Below are 20,417 nucleotides of genomic sequence, written 5' to 3'. Positions count from 1 at the left end.
AGTGTTTCGGAGTGAACGGTTACTAACTAAATAAGCCATTTGCTGTCGTTGCGCGACTTCGCCACGTCTGGGGTGGTGCTAATCTGTGCTGCTATTTGTTCGTTCGAGCGCCAGCGTAGGTGTGCCATTTGCGGTTCTTTCGTCTCATTAATGCATCGATTTTGACGCAGTGAACGGTGGATCATCGTGTTTTGTATGGCCGAGGGGGGACCCTTCTATTGTCACAGCGTCGTCTCCAGGGCGCTCCAGCAAGCGGCCGGGGGGAGGCTCAAAAGGGGAAATGAAATTAAATCGTCCACCATCGCAATTATTCATCTATTCAGTTGAATCGTGTTGATGTTGCAATGTCGTCGTACAAATTCATACAGCCAGGCCAGACCATGCACACTCAGCACAGGTACTACAGCAAGTGCTTCCTTATTTTTTGCCATTGCTTTGTAGTGCTCGCTTCGTTTGCAGTGATCGAACGGGTGCGATAATGCACATGGTATGGTGGCAGTGTGTTGTGGTGCATTTTTGTCAATCGGTTTGCGCAATATTACGCGAACAACAACAACAACGACAACAACAGGCGAAGCAGCAGTAGGTCAGGTGCGGCGGCTCGATTGCTGCTTTGGCGAAAGGTGGTGCATTTGTGGTGGTGCGCGTGGACGAGGACGTCGCTGGTTGGGAAGTGCATTTCAGAGCTGCATCGTGGTGCCACCAGAGTCATGTGACAAGGAAGACATGACACTTGTTTTATGTGGTGGTTCTTTGTGTTGGTTTTTGTTGATGTTTTGGGCACGGTCCGATGCGCACGGTTGTGGTTTTCCGACTCAAATAAACTTTTCGTCAATCGATTACACAACTTGCGATTGAGTTTTGTTGGCTTGAGCAGTGGAGGAAAAATAATATTCCATTAGATTGAAATCAAATTGAGACATTGATGATAATGCTGGGCCCTCGTGACAATACGTTAGCTGTTTTTTTTTCGAAAAAGTTTCAATAATAATTAACTAATAAAGGTATATCAGCATTCGAATGTTGTTAGCGTGTGACATCTTTACTATCGTTTAATTAAAACCAACAAACCCGACTAATATGGTTAATATCCTGCTAATATCCGTTTGATAGTTGTTTGTAGCTGATGGCCATTGGCAACATTTTCTCTACGCTACGATGCCTAACGACGTGCCGTGGCCGTCAGTTTCACAATCGAAACTGACAGCATCCTGCTGGCGTAAAATGTGTTTTATTGGCCTTTTTAACAGCAACTGGACTGGTGGTGTGGTTGGCGTTAACTTTTTTTTCGTTTTCTTTCGCCTAGGTCAGAGTTCGGTTTTGTAATTTAATGTTGTGCGGATATATCAATTCGGCTTTGTGCGAGTTGTGGTTTTGAGAATGTTTATTATTGTAGCGAAACTGACACCATCCTCCTTTCGTTTTTTTTTTGCAATCGTAGCTCGCAGGAGAGCCAACGAAACCGTGAGCTATACGCGGTCTTGAATTTCTCGATTGTATCGAAACGAGAAACAATTCATCTCCGAGTTGGAAGATCAACAATCCTTCACAACGAATCACTCAACCGCACGTGAACAACACAACCGCGTGTAAGAGCTATCCTTGAAAATGTATAAACTCTTGTGTCGTGTATCATTTTTGCTTTTCGAGTAGAGTAGACACAATGAAAAATAAGTATATTTTGCATCCGACATTTAAACACTGTGTTCGGTGAGCAATTTGCGGTGCTTTGAACGGAAGGAGTTAATTGTTCCGCTACTAGCAGCGATTACAGAGTATAGATGAAGTTGGAAGGCTTAGAATATCACGGAAACCTGGAGGCTATGAAGCTCTCCCTTCTAGAGACAATGTTATGCATAAAGTAAGATGAGCTACCAGTAGAAGGTCAAGGGTAGACTCTATTTTGCTTATGAAACCTGAAGTGTAAGCCATAGTTGTTGTTTTCTTTTTGGGGGTTTCAAAGCAATCTGCTTGGATTTGTGTGGCCGCTGTTTTAACCGTGTGCTGTTCTTGTTATGATCTGCAAGGAAACATAAAACTTAAACACATAAACATCCAATTGCATAACGTTTAAAGCTACCAATTGTCAGATTTCAAGATGATGCCGGATGCTCCTAGCCCATGTGGGAGCAGCGAGCGTGCGGGAGAGCGAGCGAGATTGCGGCCATTTGTGTGCACATAATTGTCAGCATAAAATTGGCAATTCAAGGTGCTATTAGACAGAGCGAGAGTGTGAGTGTCTTAGATAACACCCGCCTCCTCCGTTGTGCCCTCCCAGCATCTCAAAACCTGGTCCTAAAAAAACCTTGTGACGTGGTCATCGTTGTCGAATCCGGCCCGGTTGAATTCAACTTGCGACATGGAAGCATAAAAGATTGCTCCTATGTTGCTGCTGCTGCTGCCGCTGCCGGTGTACTTGATCGTGGCGAACGTTATTAGCACATCGTCCCCTTGTCGTTGGCGTCGTCGCCGCAGTCCATCGACGGCGGAGAGCAAATTGTCGAGTATAAATAATTCGTTGCAATTATGAATCCTCTACTGCCCTGGGGGTAAAGTAAGAGAGTGATGGAGACAGTCTTGAGTCTGGTGGTTCCTTGCTTTGGGGCCTGGCTCTGCTTACTGCCATTCTCGGAGTACGTGTTTACAGTGCGATGTAACGTTTTGTTTTGTGCACGAAGGGATTGAATTTCTTCGCCCTGGCCATGGCATGTGGTGGGCTCGGCCGGTCGATCTAATAGTGTTGTGTGATGTGTAGGTAGCCCGGTCGTCTATGTTTTCCCGGTGCAAGGAGCGAATGCATTCCAGCAATGGAAGGATAATGTGTGCACCGTTAGCATAATGATCGCAACATAAAATCACGTTCGCGCGCGCACTGTTCGAGATGTGTGCAGGAGCCTGTTTGCCATTGCACGACGCCCCACCTACAGCACACTTTGTCTCGGACTGGCCTAAGCTTCGGCTGGGCTAATTTGTCATGCTTGTGTCTCTGGAAGGCAACGCCGAGTACGTGCTGTCCATCAGGGTTCAATCTGGGTGCATCAGGCAGGGTGGGAGCATAAAATGGTTAAATAAGCTCGATTGAAAGGAATTACTCAACACAAACGAGAGCACGGGAGAAGTGGCATTTAGCCGTGGGCTTGATTGAGTTTGCTCAATAAGAATGAGATTAAGCCAAAAGGTTGATCGTGAAGATGGTTTTGCGACATGTTCAGTGGGACCGTTGATGCTTCTTCCTGGAGAAGTGTAGGAAAATGGACCTCTTTTCCCCATTAACAATACCCACACACACACACACACACTGGCGTAATTATCTTCATTAGTTTGCTCCAACACACGAACGAAACTGCTGAAAGGCGCCAACAACTATACTGCACCGTTGCAGCGCTGCATCGATCGTGTCGTGTCGATATGACATCACATGGCGTAAAACAATTACTGTTCGCTTCGAAACCATGCACACACGCTCGCTCTCGACGGCTCATTTACTTGTCTGTTGGACGGCTGAAGATGTGAGCTGCTGCGATGAACATGGTGTTGATTGGTTGATGGTTGAAAATGTGCCACTGAAGACCCTGGCGATAATCCTTTCGTCTAGCTCCCCGCCTGAAAGTGGCCGGGAAGCTGCACACAAGGCAATTATTATTATTATTATTATTATCCTTTGTCAGCGTGGCCTGCATGTGCTCTTGAGATGCATCTGCCCATTTTTCGTGTTGCTTCTGTGGTCTGCTTTCGATTGTGGAATGATAATAACTCACCCAGCAAATAATGTTTCACAATGTAGCAATATTGTTCAAAATGCTCACTGTGTGCGCTCTTTGCAGTAGTTTTATGGATATTTTATGTGTGTCTTTGTAGTCTGTTTGCCTCTTAACGAGCCGTCAACTGAATGAATGCTTTGTTTTATTTTTCAAATGATTATTATTCAAATGTTGTTTGCGCAGTCTAAATTACATTTAAATTATCCTTTTTTCTTTGTAGGTAAGGATCCCTCTTTCAATTCCATACATCCATGTATCGATGCAAGTAAGTATAAAAAATGAAATTGAATTATGTCTTGTCACGGACATGTGCGTCGTTCAACATACAAATAGCAGAAACAGGGGCGTATTTTAACGGTAATCTCAAATGAAAAAGGGATGTAGAAAAAAAAAAAACAGTTGATGATGTCATGTACAAGTATGCAATAAAATGCATGTGTTGTGTTATTGGCTTGCAAACGGTGACATAATGGTGACATATTGGGAGAGTTTAACTCCACACAATGGTCCGTGTCATGAAACGAATGTCAATGTCTTGCTGGAAGATTACAAAGTTCAGGTTGTTTGTGAAGTAAGGTCCTGCTACAATCGATATTTCTCGCGATGATAATGTGCAAGAAAGATGAAAGTTAACTGAAATTTTCAAATAGCAAAAACTGCTGAACAAGCACCACTACGGCAGGTTTTGCCATGAAGGTGCTCACCAACCATGTCATGAAGGAACTCTCAAGAGCTGGAGCTTTCGTGAGTGGACGCTTTATCACCGGCATTTGTTGGCACCCACGGGATGGGTAGCTCTTGTGTGAAATCCAAGAGCACGAAACAAAACCACGTTTTGAGTGTGCGCGCATTGTTCGCAGCTCTTGTTCGGAGCTGGTGCCGGGTTGTTTCGTTGAACGCGCCCCATTTATCACGCACGGACACCGTACGCTCTCTTTTCTCTCTGGCAATCATCTCCCCCCAGTTGGAGCTTCTTCAACTGTGGGGAGAGACTTTCTCCTTTTGGAATACGCTCGGCACCACCTGATAGTCCGCAACTGCCTTTAGTAGTCTCTCGTGTGTGCTCTCGACTCTTTGGAGGAGCTTTCCAGAGCACTCCGACCCAGTGGAAAGCTCTCCAAGCGGTCCCTCTCGCACGGCACTCATCTATCGGGGGTTGGTACGTACGTTGAACCGATGCGTCTCCATCATTAGTGTGGCAACCACCAGCTGAAGTCGAATACAGCGTGCGCGCGCACGAGAGAGAACAATAGTACCAGCAGTAGTGTGTGCGGTCGCCGTGTCATCTTCGTCACTCGATCGAACGTGTACGCTCGATCGGCTGTCGATCGATGTGTGATGCGGCAGCTTGTCACGCACTGTCCGTGGGCACACTCTCGTGTACAGTTGTATCCCTTCTCTCGTAGTGTTGTGGTTCAGTCTTCGTGCCAGTGACGGCGCGGTTCGCTGCAGCTTTCGCGGTTAGTTGTCGCTCAGCAGCATTGATAAGCGTACGTGCGGTTTGGTAGCTCGTGTTGTCATGCTGTAGGTATCGCGGTTCACGTTTCACCCTCCGTGTATGTGTGCGTCCATATGTTTACCTTGGTTTTGCTGTTGCGTTGTAGTTGCCGCATTATCAACCTGTTGTCAGTTTTCGCTGCAACTAGACTCATTGCCAGTGTACGAAAAGAGGAAGAGTGTACTGCCGGTTATTGGCACCACACACCGACCCTGCGTGTGTGCATTGCTTTGTTCTTCAGTGCGATTACGAATAAGGAAAGAAGTTTGCGAGTGAGTGCATATCGGCGAGGGCGGTGTGCATTAATGGAAACGGTTGCGTGAATTGACATTAATTATTTTTTGTTCTGCCCGATTGTGCCAGTTCATGTGGTATAGAATAATAAATAACAGATTCGCTTAAAATGCATCGCAAGTGATCTCACTGTATCGGTAAAGTGAGTCGTTGTAGATTTTTTCAATAATCTGCTGTGTGGAAAACCGCCCCATGTGTGTATTCGTCACCAGATAGTTGTGGCGTGTGACTCAGTGAGTTGAATTATTATTGCATTCCGATGTGTATCGCGCCCTGGGTGTGAAAGCGGTTGAGTTTGATGAAGTAATTTGCAGCCGTTTAGTGGGCTGTACAGTGTTAACGAGACGCATTGGTATTTGTGAAAAAATGTACCGATATAAATGAAATATTTATTTTGTGAAAAATACTGTGAAAAGTGCTTCTTTTGTTTAATGAATACTCGCTAGAAACGACTATCAATGGAACGACGCTTAAAGGCGGTATGAAAAAAATGCATCTGCATTTTTGGTTACGCATTAATGCAGATGCAGTTCTCGTTAAGTGTAAAATTGATTCACAGCAACACCGCTGGAACCGACCGTGTCCCGTGTGCGTGCGTGCACGTTTACGATTTTGCGTGATAACATTTGGTCTGAAAACACGAAGCACATGCATTTGCACCTCAGCAGCCGTTCACCCTTTATCGATGCACATCTTCGCTTCGTTTTGAGTGTTATCATACCTGGGCAGGGAGCTGTGGTGCTTAGTAGAGTCACCATATGGGTAAAAAAAGCTGGTGTAAAATATATTGCACCACATATAGCCATACCGCCGACTGCGGTGCAACGGGGAAGAACAGTAGCAAACGTTCGGAAGTGATGTGCAAACACACGTACGCTTAAACACATACACACACGCACACTGTGTTTGTGGAGTGAAAATTGCTGCTGTTTAGAAAATCCGGGCCAGTGGAGGAGGAACAGAAGAAGAGGAGGAGCTTTCACGTGGCGAAGAAGCGACAATGAAGCTGCCAATGATGGTGCAGTCGAGCTGGTGCAATGCAGCGCATGTTGCTCCCTGCTCTCCAATAAGAGCACATTGTTGCTGCCAAACATGTGTGGCGTGTGTGTGCGAGCTTGCTTAATTGAAGTTTTTGGGATCATCTGTTCCCGTGCATGGTGTGTGTGGTGGTGAATTTTCTCTGCGCCATTCATAAAATATAAGACGCACGATGGTTGGCCAGAAGCATTCCAGTACAGTGGGTGTTTTTTCTGATTTTAGTCCATTAAAATGCATTTGTTGTAAAAGTTCTTTCAACCATAATTATGATGAATTTCGTCCACGCCAATCCGTCTCAATCGAGCAAATGTTAATCAATGCCATTTGTGCAATGGAGATAAGAGTGAAATATTTATACGTAATAAAAGCAGCGTTTTTGTCGTCTGCCAGCCAAGATGGAATGATTTTGCAAAGCAAACCACAATATTTAATGATAACGAATAACCAGCTTATTTGTCCCAGGTTCCTGGCTTTTACAGGGGTGGAGTTGTTTTTTTTGTTCCCTCCTTATCGGAACGAATTGATAGATTGTTGGTTTTTTTGCATTCCAAGCAACGGCCTCGCCTACCAAATGATAATGAAAGAAGTGTTTGAAAACATCTGTGTTCGAATTTCAAGACATGTTGTTAAAGTACACAAGGTCGTTAAAAGGTGCTTGGAAGTTATACTAACAGATGATTTTTGGTGTAGCTTTTTACAAAGTCCAGCTTCATACCTGGTTCACTTCATGCAAAAACACGCCCCCCAGCGACTTGCTATAAATCAATCAAAGTGCAATACAAAATGGACCGAAGGCGTACTGATCCTCGTCCATTAATAGTAGCTTCTTTGTAATCATGTTGTCAGCACGGACAAGCTCACATCCTTTAATTGAGCACTTTCGCGATTTTGGATGATTCTCCGATAGTTTGGCTGCAGCCAAAAGAAATGAAGGTTTCGTTGTAAGCTGTTGTTTGCGTGAGACGAAAATGTCAAGGTTTGGAGCACTTTCGCGTATTCTCTTGGACCCAAAGTCCCTTTCGGGGAAGGGTTAAACCACGCAAGCCCACTTTTTTGCCCACTGAGCTTTGGGTAAGCCCCAAGCGATGATAGGGGGTTTCCGTGTAGTCCGCTGACTAACTTCAGCTGCACTGAAGGGAGAGAAATGTCCATGAAAGGTGTCATTACCCTTGGTGAGTTTATTTATTTTATTTATCTTACTACGAAAGGATATAAAGAAATCGAAAACACCGGTGAGGGACTACGCAAACCCTGGACGTGCCGGAATACTTTTTGAGTGTCGTCTTGCTCCCCAGACGATATCCTGCTGACTGGTGGTCACCGGTGCCTGTCGCTTAATGTTGATTATTGGTTACGACACCAGACACGAAGCTGTGGGAGGTGATCTTATAAACCGGTAGTATAGTAGCTTCGGGTTAAGCTAATTTACATGAGCTTAAATTAGCGCTGAAATGAAAATGCGAAACGGCTTTTAAAACGCGTCACGTTGTGCACCATTGAGGTGATTTATTTCCCCTACGCGCGCGTAAGACGGTCAATAAAGAAGAGGGCAGCAAGGGGGTTGCACGAGAAAATGGGTCAACTAAACTATGACGTAAAGTTGTTTTTTTTGTTACTCCTCCGGTAATGAGAGCATATGGAGGAGATCCGTGTTGTGAATGTCGAGCCGCTGTGCCGGAGGCTGGAATAGGTTGAAAGTTAGCAAAAAGCTGCTAGAGTTTTCTACAGACGGTTGTCAGCAAATTGAATGACTGGAGAGAAATAATTTCGCTTTAGAGTTAGTCAGCGCACACTCCAAATTAAAAAAGCGCGTAGGCGCTGCCTTGTCCCGTCGTTTAATGGGGAGTGAGTAAATTGGAAACAATTGTCAGTGTGCTCTGCTGGCGTTGGGCGAGAGGCAGAGTTGTTAGGGGCGTTGAATAAATTCGGCTCATGGAATTGTTACATTGTGAAATCTTCGCGTTATGCTAGCTTAGTTGAGTTGTTTTGACGTTTTCTTTGTGTGTTATTCCAATCACCAAAATCTTCATTCTGCAAAAAGGGAATGCCAGTGCCTTCGTCACCTTCACACCTTGCCGCTCAACAACTCGTGTGTGAAATTATTCTGCATTTTTAATGTACAGAATAAAAAATTCAGAACCAAAATATGGCATGAAGATGGACGGATGCAGCTTGTAGTATAAAAAGCAATTTGTAAGGTTTTTATTGCTTGGAGTAAAGAAATTAAAGAAGATTTGAGGAATGCTTCCAGCACACTGAACAGTAGTACCAACAGCAAGCGCCATCAGAATGGTTGCAATTTTAGTTCGCAACAGCACTGAAACGAAAGCGATCATCCTCCTTTGGTCATCCGGGCAGTGAATTCGTGTTTAATTTAAATTTATTCAAAAGTGTAGCCGGCACTCAAATTTGTGCGCGTGGAAGTAGCAAACACTCGCATAAGTTAATTACAATCTGCACTCCGCCAGCACCCGGAAGAAAAGTCAAAAAGCACTCGACATGGTCTGTTCCGAGGCCACCACCATCAGGCGGAAAGCAACCGGGTGGAAACTAGGAACTATCTTTTCAATGGGCTAGTTTTAGAGAATGGAACAAGGAAGACGCTAGGCGTGTTGTTTTTTCCCTGGTTGAGTAGTTCTAGCTCTGTGCGCGCGTGGGGAATACAACACCGCTCTCCGTTTGTGGCGTTTTCGGTTGGATGCCCGTTGGATCACAGAATCGCTTTATTAGCCGGTTCGTTTTGTACGACGCATTGCGCGTCGTGTGAAGTAGTTGTCGCACCGTAAATTTCATTGCGCATGTTAGCCAATGTTTTATGTGAAATAACAAGTGTGAGCCCCCCGGACGGCTTCTGTGTCGCTGCGTCTTTCGAGAAAATAATAATTCGCGCAGTGTCAATTAAATTTACCAACTCGCTCGGTCGCTTGCGATGATGACAGCGGTTTATTGTTCTTTTGCAATCGTTTGTCCGAAACGCACGCTAACTACCACCATCACCTCGACCAGGCTCACATTGTAGTGTGTTGGCGTGGGGGCATGTTTGTAAGTCAAAACCGACGACGTGCCTGAAGGTGGCCTGAAAAGTATCAAATAAGACGCAGAAACTATAAGCCCCGGCACATGCTGGCTAGCAAAGCAAAACAATGCGACGATGGGTGATGGGTTTGTCAGGTAAAGTTGAAGTTTTAATAGAAATCGTCTAGAGGCAGCAAGGGAAGGGATTTGTGACAGACGGACGGGAAGGAAAATGCAAAGCAAGACGAAAATTGTTTTTCTGGTACTGTTCGCCGAGGTTCGGTTGAATGGTGAGATCTGTTGCCGAATTAACACCTATTTTTGGCACTTTATAGTTTCGAAGATCATGAGGCTTCTTTTTGCAGAGGATCATCGGTTCGTAGGGAGTCGATTTTGGGGTCTAACGAATAAAACATCAAGTTGGTGGCACAGTTTTGAGCTCGGCATGCTTCACTACACCTGCTGCGTCCTGCTCAATAAATATGAGCCAAGTTTTGGACGATTGCGCGAAGAAAAGGCGCATTTATTGTCCTATGGTCATTCATCGGATCATTGAGGTCAATGTTTTTTATCCTCCCTTTCCACGGGTGCTCAATAGCTCATAAGGCAGCGATGTTTAACTATTCGAAGGTGCTGCAAATGTCGATTCGTTTATTTCTATAGGCGCTCTCCGAGATGAGAACCTGCGGGACGAGGAAAACGCGACGAAGATGTTCCCAAGGTGTGACTGAATTGTGTGTGGTACGGGTTTTTTTAATTGATTTTTTACAAGACCAACACTTTCGAAAAAATGCGACGAAACACGACCTTCTTTGAGTCGTAAGCGTGCCCGTGTGTTGTGGACCGGCAAGAGAGAACAATTCAATTGGACATTGGATCCAGCCTGCTTCAGTAAGTCAACCGATATTTAGCGATTCTGTCTTGCATGGCATTTAGTTCACTCGTCTGGAGCTTTGGTTGGTTGTAGTAGAGCGACAAAGCAGCGCATACCTCACGAATTGAACTCTTGATCGAGTGTCAAGGTTAGATCGGGCAGCCAGGAGTCTGGAATTGTTGCCGCGAAATCATTTCGCTGGATCTGGTTTGGGACACGATCATTTGTTGATGATTGCAGAGAATTAACTATCGTTCTTGAGCGCTTAATACCCGGCAGGTCGTAAAGGTCTAGAACTTTTGGACCATTACCGTTTGATTGCTGCATGCGATTAAACCGTCGTCCTATTGTTGACATTGAGTCTTCTTCCAGAGATGATGGGGAAGCAAAGGCCTAGGATTTCATGGTTTACGAACTGTTGTGGTTGTTTTGCTTTTATTCGTCGACTTGACGCGTCGACTTGAGCGTTTGTGAAGCTTTCAGCTGAAGCCACTTACTGTTTGTTCACTAATGGCCGAAGTTGGCCGTAACGCTTAGAGACACTGTGAAACTAATCCGCCGGCTTCATTTGGACAGTTCGCATCGTTTTGAACTTGGAGGCGCGTTCATTATTAGTTGCTCAATCATGAAAGGCAGTAGTTATGATATTTATTTTTCACCGTGCTTACTTTACCAGCCTTAATCCAATAAAAGTTCCGTGGTGTTTCGTTTTCGGGTAAGGTGAATACGAAAAAATGCGCCAAATTGGACGATAAACGTTTGAGGATAGAAAGTTGTGGAAAGTTAGCAAACGCACGTCTGCCGAAGAGGATGGTTAAAGGCAAACTGGTTTTAATGGTGAGATAAATTGCGGTGGGTGACGATTTTGGTGAATTGGCAAATGTTAACCCAAAACAGTGTTGGTTAGCTCGCTCGATCTCGCCAGAAGTGAAAGGTGTAGTAATGGCCGTTCTAAGTCATCGCAAATATTTGTACCCTCTAAGTGCAGATAGTTGTTTGGGAGCTAATAAAAACGACATTCTTTTAGCAGTTTCAAATAGCTTTTATCATCTACTGCACGGTATGAGGTAGACCAATGGTTTAATTTGAACTTTTGGAAATTCCCCTCCAATTAGAGCAACCAAATAAATGCAGACAGTATTATGAGTGTTGGTGTGTGTGCGTGTGTATTTTCTTGCCAAGGGTTTCTACTTTCAAATATCTGACCAAACTATCCTTTCACGCCACCCAGCACTGGTGCGGCCAGCGGTGGCTAATTGCAGGAAGGAAGAGTCAGGTACCGCGCGGCACGCGTGCATCTAATGACCAAGAAATAATTAGCGCGATTGCGTGAGCAATGATGCCTGAAGGAGGCCACCCTTGTTCGCCTGAAGGGTTTTGTACTTCCAAAAAGTGTTTCTTCGTGTGGACTTTTCCGCCAGGCTCGTTCTCCCATGTCCAGTGTGCTCCAAAGTGGAGCAGTGATGCCGGTAAGGCGAGCTTAACGCGTGTGTGAGTGTCATAGGGTGCCAGAAAACGTCGATCGTTGTCTACGGATTGAAGTTTGTTTTCGTGCCGCAAACAATTGAGGCTAATCACGTTCCGATTTATGGCGTATACAGTCTAGTGGAGTGCTCCAGAACCCTCAGTAATGTTGCGACAACAGGTCCTTCTCAGGTTCTGTTGCTATGCTGTAACCAGCTGTAACTGACGGTAGAATTTGGCCCAAGGTTTTTCTGTGATGTCGATAAAGTCGTGAAAGTATCACACCGATATTATCATAGGAATGGGAGAAAATGTAGAGTAACGTTTTTGTGGGTGACACTTAGCTCTGTTGCCGTGCACATTGTAATCAGCAGTAGAACAGAACCTACGACCGTAGTTTGTTGGTGTGACCGGGATTGTTCTAGTTGGTGTTTATGCTTTATACATCTTATCATCTTTGTGCTAGTTCACAAGAAACGATTACTCCTTAGTACCTGTTTTTAGAGTGAAACTACGCTCATTTTGTACTGAGTGACCACCTACTTGATGTAACGCCCTTAGACCTTTTTTCCATGTGTAAGGTATAGGAGGCGACTCCAACGGCGAGCAGTAATCGCTAGGAAACAAGCTTTCTTTGGTGGACCGCAATGAATCGATTTATATATACAAGAGGTCTCCCGCCAGGTTTCGGCTTGATAGGAAAGGAGGTTCGGTAGTTTTCTCCGTGTCGTTTAATGTAAGCTGCAATCGATTACCCACAATGGGCTTTTTTCCCTCGCGGTGTGATGATTGTGTGAACAGCCCAGCAGTCAACCTTAGAGCGGACGGGCCACAGTAGGATGATGGGCACATCACACAATTGAAGAAATTAAGCCGAATAATCAAATCGGTTACGATCGATTCTTCGCCGACGGGAGGCATGCAGGCATCTACACAAACCGGACGGTAGAGACCATTAAAAGGTAATGGCTGTCGTCGCGTCGCGCCCAGTTGGAATTCGGCTCTTTTTTGTGGGTCTAAAAGTGGTCAACGACAGCACACCCCCACATGCAGTAAAACGCCAAGTTCGTTTGGGCTACAGCAGCAGCAGCAGCAGCAGCAGCAGAGCGCGCGGTCGATAAATCGTGTACCATTTAGAGCCGCGTACGTCGTCGTGTGCGTGTCGCCACAGAGCCAGGCGGTTGCTTTCTTTCGATAACCGCATGATTTCGAGGAAGAAGGTAAAAAACGGCCCCGTCTCGCGAAGGGGTTGGACGCTCGGCAAGTAGTAGGTCATTCGCATACCGACCTCGGCGTGGTTTGGGGTGGACGGTACGACCTCCTATGTATACGTATGCCCGGCGTATGCAAATGATTGACCGATAGCTTCTTGGCGTGGCGACGCGTCGCCTGCCGACGACAGGTTGCTGTGTACTAGGCGGGGTAATGAAACACACCACTGACATTGCCAGCGTTGCTACGCCCTTAAGAAGAGCACGCGAAGCGAACGCCGTGTTAGAGTGTTTTCGATCGAGATGACCCCAAATTTCGACCGATTTTGTTTTGTTGGGTGACTTTTTATGAAGTGTTACAGCTGAAGTCGGTTAATATGATGCGTCTCGGTAGTGACGGTGTTATAAAACTTTATTTAAGCCTCATTGACACGCGAGGCGTTCACATCATTGCTATGCTGTGGACAATACACGAAAGTTGTTTAATTATGTATGTGTAGAAAATTATGATGATAAATTTGAATTTCTGAGAAATTGGTTATACTTTACAGCTAGTACCTTGCAAGCCGACCAATCATATCAGTGAAAAGCTGTTAGCTCACTCCATTAGGAGCTCGTTTATTGTTCTATTTGTTCTACAGCACATCGACCTTTTCCAATGGCATTGTGTTAACATAGATCGATAGAATGGGTCAGCATTAATGGGACACTCTGGTTGGTCACGCTATTGGGTTTTCTATATGGTATTAATCTAATTTGAATCATTTACAAAGAATTAATAACAAGTTGTGTTGCGGCGGTCCGAGTAGCTATATGTTGCGTGAAACCATAAAGATTGAATCTGAGACCCTTCATTTGTATTCAATTCCCCAAGAGAAGTAATTTTCGTTTTACATAATCGCAACAGTTGGATAAAACAAACAACCCCTTACGAGCTCTGTTTTGAAGGGTGAAATGCGGATCTTCCTAGCAACCATTACGACTGCTCGAAATTGAAGTAGTCTTTGGTTAATGGACTACCAAACATACGTAGCTTCGTACCTCGGTATCCCCGGCCCCGGCATTTGCTGAAGTTGCGTACAAAGAAATTGTGCGGAAGATACGGGGCTGTTTTTTGTGTCATTGTTGACCAGATAGCAAATGATATGTGTAATTATCCATAATTATCCTTTTCCGGACTGATTCTCGACCGCGAGGGGTGGGACAAATTGGAGAAACGGGGACACATTTGTCAGCTACGGTTGCGTTGGTTTTTGTGTGCCATCCCGCGGCTCTGTCCTGCCGCCGACAAGCACCTTCATGTCTTTTTCATTGCCGGCAATTTGTTAGCTCTCGGTATGAGGTGAGGTTTCGTTTAGGGTGAGGTGAAGAATGAGCGATAGATAGTGTGTCATTAGGCCGCGGAAGTTTTGGCTGATAATTGAAAATTAGTTTTTCATATTCGTTCAACGGACGCTCATGCAAACGATGAGGTGTAATGGGGAAAGATATGCTTTTTTGTAGGCTTGTGTATGTACCTAACGCTGTTATTTGTAGGGAATGTTTTGAGTGAACCGTTCGGTACAAGATAATGTGAGTCCAAGTTATCTACAAGTTGGACGGTTTCGTTTGCAATGAGCTTTAAAGGGCACGTAAGAATGATTTTTTGTTGACGATAACTAGTGAAGAAAGTTGCATGAAGCAACGTGTGGCATGTCTGAAAGGCGATTTTGTGGAGCTTCGTTGACCGATTGGCAAGGTCTGTGTTAAACTGCCCATGCCGTATCGTTTCCACACGAACTGCTCAAGGTTATGCGGTTGGGGATAGTATTTCGCTCGAGAAGTGGGGCTAGCTTTGAAGGATTAAATTAAACAGCGTACCATTGGAACCATTCGGAGAGCGGATCAATGACCACGGGAGTGTCCAGTAACGGAGAACATTTTACGAGCCTGTGGGCTCAAAAACGAACAAGTAATGTTGTAGCATTCCAGAACTGCCGCGGGAAGTCGGACATGCAAACAACGCAGAAGCTATGTGGGCAATGCGCCATAGGCTCTCACACTATTCTGCGGTTGGGTAGATTTATAACCATTGCGCTGTAGTTCTGCTCACAATATTGTGGTTGTGTTCTGTGTGTTAAGAGACAGTGAACATTGTTTATTCGGTGGTAGTTCCTAACAGTAAAGCTCTATGGTAAATGATGTATGATGGTCAATAACTCTTGTGTGTTGGTAAATCGCCAACACAGGATATATTTGCGCATACAATGTATCTTTTATAAAGTCAAAATTTAATTATTTTTAATGTTTGGATTGTCTCACACTGGATAGGCACACTGAAAGATCACTGTATCTGCGCTTATGCAACACAAGCAACAGTGGTACCCGCTCAATTACGGTCAACTTCGTGTCCAATGCTTATTGAAATCGAAATTGATCAACGAACGACGGCAGCCGGGAAATTGGATTCTTTGATTAGATTCTGATTGGTTTAGCTTTGTGGTGACCGTTTGGCGATCGAGTGCAGCAGGCAAATGGGCTTCGGTTACTTCTCGCACGAAAAGCTTGCCATTTGCTTGATCGATCTATTCTAGCACAAACGATAATTGGCACAAGGTGTGAGCAAAAGGTGGGCACACAGAGGAGGTACGAGCTTTTCCGACAAAATGAATATTAGGTAACTATCAAGACTTCTGGAGTCACACGTTCGCTGGTGTTACTCCGGTTGTGACGAATGACCTAGCGTCTAAGCTTCGACACCTAAAGGTCGGATAAAAACACTACACAACTGCCCCGTGTCCTACGGTTCTGGCAGCAAGAAGCAGACGCGGGTATTCAGAAAGGTCGACAGAATGGCCCCATGGTTTCAGAGTAAACATTTTGTTTTACTCGTTCCGTTTGCTTGTTCCCTGAGGATGGCAATGGACGACATTGGGGGGAGTAGTTGGCTTTAGTGGGGTCAGCGAGGCACAAAAATGATCCACTCGGATTATGTAAGGATTATCAGCTTTGGCTCGCGACACACGACGGTAGTACGCGTCGAGCCGTAGCTTATGGTTGGCCCGGTCCGGTTTGTGTGTGTGTGTGCGAAGGGCCTTGGAGGATTTGCCAATTCTCGTGGACGATGAATGTAGGATAGTTTCTCGGTTGCGAGTCTTTCTCCATCGAATCGTACCATTACAAACAGCCCATGGTATGTTTATTTTCGGGAGCCTAATTGGATAACGATATTGACAGAAGTTGTCCAACCGCGCGGGTGTGTGTTTCTGTGTTTGTGTTTGCCTCGCTTTTCGCAGATATAGAGTACTAACCTTCTGGAAGCTATCAATTGACAATTAACCGTATGCTACTCACTATTCCCGTGCACTTGGATGGGATGGGACGGGATAGAAGTCCAGGGGTTGGAACCGGGTCGTTGCACTAATTGACAAAATCGAAAATCGATCCACGGGTCGCATGCCGTAGATTGAGCTAAATGATTTGAGCTGTCAAGTTTGCTGTCACGGCACACACAAACCCACAGGGGTTTCAATTTATTTTGATTGTTTCCAATCGAATTGCAACCGTTTCTAGCCATCCTTTTGGAAAAGCATGGACGATACTTCCGTGCAGCGGACAGAGAGCAATATCGTGGTGTGGATTTTTTTTTATTTGTGCGAGGTTAAGCGAAAGTCAACTCGAAGCATATTTTTCCTCGTTTGCAGGTCAACCGGGTGACGATAGATTTCCCCCCGTGCAGAGCTATCTTTTTTCCACCTCAGCTAGCAGCTAACTGTTTGACTCGAGGCTCTCCTCCCCATATCTGGAGCATAGATGCGGGCGTCGGCTCGATCTTTGATTTTATTAGCGATCTCGTGTGATTCGATCACATCGCACTCCCCCGAGCCAGAGGAAGTAGAGAAAAAAGGCACCCGACTTTTTCCCATTTTAAACGGAACATTAATGAAATGAACAGTTTGACGCGCTTCGTCTGTGAAGATACACTTCCCCACGAAGACTGCGCTCATGGAAAGGGGGACAGCAACGAGATCCCTCGGAAGCATCGCATCTGCTTCTCGCACACGCACTCCAGAGTTATCGAACCGGCAAAATCCACCAGACACCAAGATTCGATCGGGCTGTTTGCTGGCGGCCGTGTGTTTGTGGGTCTTATGGTGTACTTTCTTGCGGTCCCATGGCACCGAAGACACGTCGGCGAAGAAGCCTCCCTTGCCTGCGCTGGTTGGCACTGATGGTGATGATGATGATGACCACATCTAATTGTGACTGACTTGCTCTAGTTAAACCGTTTTACATTATCGCAACGCCGTATCGCTTCCCACACCGCGCGCCCGGGCCTGGCGGCTGGGTGTTGTGTGTTTGGTTGTTTGTTTATACGAGCACACGAGAGCCTGTCGGACGGAACAGACGGGAACGAAGAGAGGGAGGGGGAGAAGATCTTTCCCTGTGCACTGCTGTGGTATGGTGGAAATAAAAGCATTGCATTTATTGCGTTTCGGATCGCAGCACGGAGCTCGTCGTTGACTCCGGGGTCGGTTTGTGTTTTTGGAAACTCGGTAGAAAAATATTTTCCAATAATCGAATGCGTGTGTTGTTATTTTTTTTTCGAGAGCTGTGTTGAGGGGTGTATAGCATTTCGGTATATTTCTCGCTTTGTTCAATTGGTTGTGCATCATCACCAGCGCACATTGAACGGGATGAGGATGGTTGGTGGTAGTGGCTGAGAAAACATTGAGCGCACGGCGCAGAGTATAAGAAGGCTCCTCACAGTTGGAAAGGAAAGTGAGAAATGTTTAAAGCACGTGTGGTGCGACGATCGTTCGAAAAATGGAACACAGACAGAATTTCTGTAGCTTAGGCGTTGTCTAATGTGTCGTCCGAGTTGTCCCGTATTGGTTCAAGCAACAAGAGATAAGCAAAATACGTGAGTGATAGTGCGCATTAGACGGGAAGTAATCGAAAGTTCTTGATTACCTCGAAAGCATTTCCGATTGCAACAATTTGGATGAAACGGATCACTTGATTGGTCGAGGGAAAAAGTGAAGCACAACCTCTCCTCCTTCTTCGGTCTACCGCGAACCGCGACACAAAGAAAAGAAAACATTCACTGTTGCTGGTGCTCTGCTGGTTTTTGAAATTGGTTCGGAAAAACTAATAAATTACCAAATCGTGAGAAAAGTATTACCATACCTTTCTACTGCTCGCGATCGCGAACGTGATTGAGCCCGAATCGAGAGTGTAAATTGACGTTGGTTTGTAATCGTTTATCATGCTGGCACACATACACACAGGCGCAAAGCAGGGCTTCCGAAAAGGCTTCTCACTTCTTATTGTACTTATCACTTGGCACGACTGCCACGAAATTGCCTTACCGCTTGCCCATTGCCTCGTTGTTGGTGTGAGGCAAATTGTAGATGGCAAAGCCTAAAAACTGATCCAGCGGGTGCTAAGTAGTGTAAATAAAGTGTAGCTTGAGCTGTTGTCGGACACGGGACGGGGCGTGTGAGTGGCAAATAAGCAAAATAATTGTAGTACTGGGTGGGGAGGAATGAGGCAGAAAACAACAATTGCGCTTGGTTGGTGACTGTTTGGCGCAGTGATTGGATTAGGCCTGCAAACGGTCTGTGAAATATGGAATAGAAAACTAATCCGAGGGCAGTGGGGTGAAGGAACCAACGTCTCAGTGTGCCCAGGGAAGTTAGATTTATGGCGGGCAACCCTCGGTGTGCTTCGTGATTCCGATTTGTGTTCCGGAGATGGATGATTCACAGCGAGCCGCAGAAGCTGCTGGGGACTGCGAGAGTGAAGCCGCTAGACGCTCACAGCGAACCGATGGAAGAAGGTGCACGGCTTTGGTGCTGGTTGGTAGCAAAAAGTGAAAGTGCAGCAGTGCGCTCTCCATATGCATATCGATACATATCAATCAAAAGTGAAACACAAATGATACGCAAACCACAGGCGCGCACTGTGTGTAACAACAGGTATCGGCGGACCGCGAGAGCCCTCCCGGTACACAGCACAAGATGAGGCCAATCCATTTTGTGGTTTTGCGGGGCACGTGATGGAAAATGCTCTCATGAGCGGGGAACTGCGTGCTGAATGATTGGGGCTGCGCGCTGGAAACGGTATCGAACTACGTTCACTTGACCGCAATCGTTGCGGAAGTGTGTGTGTGTGTGCTGTAGGAGGGAGAATTCTGTGAGGTTCCGCCGCGGCAGTCCATCCTGGCCTTAGTTCATTGTTTAGTGCTGCTGTTGTTTGGCCGACAGGTGGCATCATCTTAAAGAAAAAACCTTCCTCTAGTGCTCGGCAAGATGTAAATACCTGTTAGACAATTTTCCATTAGACAATTGAGCTGTAATCGACCGGTAATTACCGGCTTTTAGGTTTGCTCGGGTGCAAACACAAGATCCGCTATCTGTGTGCAGTTGAAGGCAGGAATGGCGCTGCCGTGTATCTGGATCGGGTGCACTGCGGGAGTGTTTCGACGCTGCATTAGCCTCCTCGCCTGTCTGGCTGGACCACACGATGGCCGTTAGTCGGTGGAGCGGTAGTAGCTCACGTTGGCCCGCAGGGTACGCTCACACTCCATTCACTTAATATTTATTACGAGCTTAAATCACTTTCAACGTCTCCATCGTGTTTTCACCGCGGTAGCCGTGTTAGGTAGCTCCAAGCATTGCGAACGCTGCTAAGACGTCTGCTAGCTACTAGGATTTCAGGAGACCCAGACACGGTCTTGGTTTGTCAATAAACGATGATTTTTGTGCACTTCTTGTAATGATGGCGGGACACACAGTAATGCGCAACACTCCATTGCAGAGGACAACAATTGACAATCGGGCGAAGGAGAACTTCTGCGGAACGAATCGATCTTTGCTCAGCAACAGGGCAGGGAAAGGGGGTGAATGGAACGATTTCCTGTACATGGAAAATGACTGCAAGAAATGTTCAATTCTTTTCCACTTGCGCAGTTCAGTTGCCACTGCACACACAATCGCACAGGAAAAGCCCTTTTGTGTCCAATCGATCGCGGGCCACCATTAAAAGCCGGCTGCGGGAGTAGATTAACACCAATGGTTGGAGGCAGAGAGGAGGCTACTGTTGTCCCTTCATTCGTTTGGTTCGTTTTAAAAGTGCAATCGTGCGCAAACATGATCGTGTCGGGGCGAGAGTAAAAAAAACCACCCCGTCATGTAAGAATAAATGGGCAACTCTGGGTGACGCTCCAGTGTCGTCCGGGTGTAAAGACAGAAGTGCACGATCGTTGCAAGTGGGATGAA

The 20,417-nt window shown here is 45.8% G+C and overlaps 1 protein-coding gene across 20 annotated transcripts in view; it reads left to right on the top strand.

The window, feature by feature from the left end:
- The window catches only part of LOC1281862 (protein split ends), a 98,026-nt gene that overhangs the window by 34,866 nt on the left and 42,743 nt on the right, over positions 1-20,417 (top strand). For 6 of the 20 annotated variants that reach the window (XM_061649238.1, XM_061649229.1, XM_061649231.1 and 3 more), the window contains exon 4: positions 3,982-4,026. The exons of 5 other annotated variants lie outside the window; for them this stretch is intronic. In XM_061649238.1, coding sequence (XP_061505222.1) covers positions 3,982-4,026 — 45 coding nt within the window. Of the gene's footprint in view, positions 1-3,981; positions 4,027-4,958; positions 5,222-5,302; positions 5,318-17,617; positions 17,691-20,417 lie in introns of those variants that run through there. 9 more of the 20 variants (XM_061649255.1, XM_061649240.1, XM_061649215.1 and 6 more) reach the window with 7 other exon arrangements.

This window comes from Anopheles gambiae, chromosome 2 (assembly GCF_943734735.2).
Source record: "Anopheles gambiae chromosome 2, idAnoGambNW_F1_1, whole genome shotgun sequence".
Taxonomy (NCBI): domain Eukaryota; kingdom Metazoa; phylum Arthropoda; class Insecta; order Diptera; family Culicidae; genus Anopheles; species Anopheles gambiae.
The sequence above is the reverse complement of the archived record's forward strand: the minus strand, read 5'-3'. Positions and strand labels throughout refer to the sequence as shown.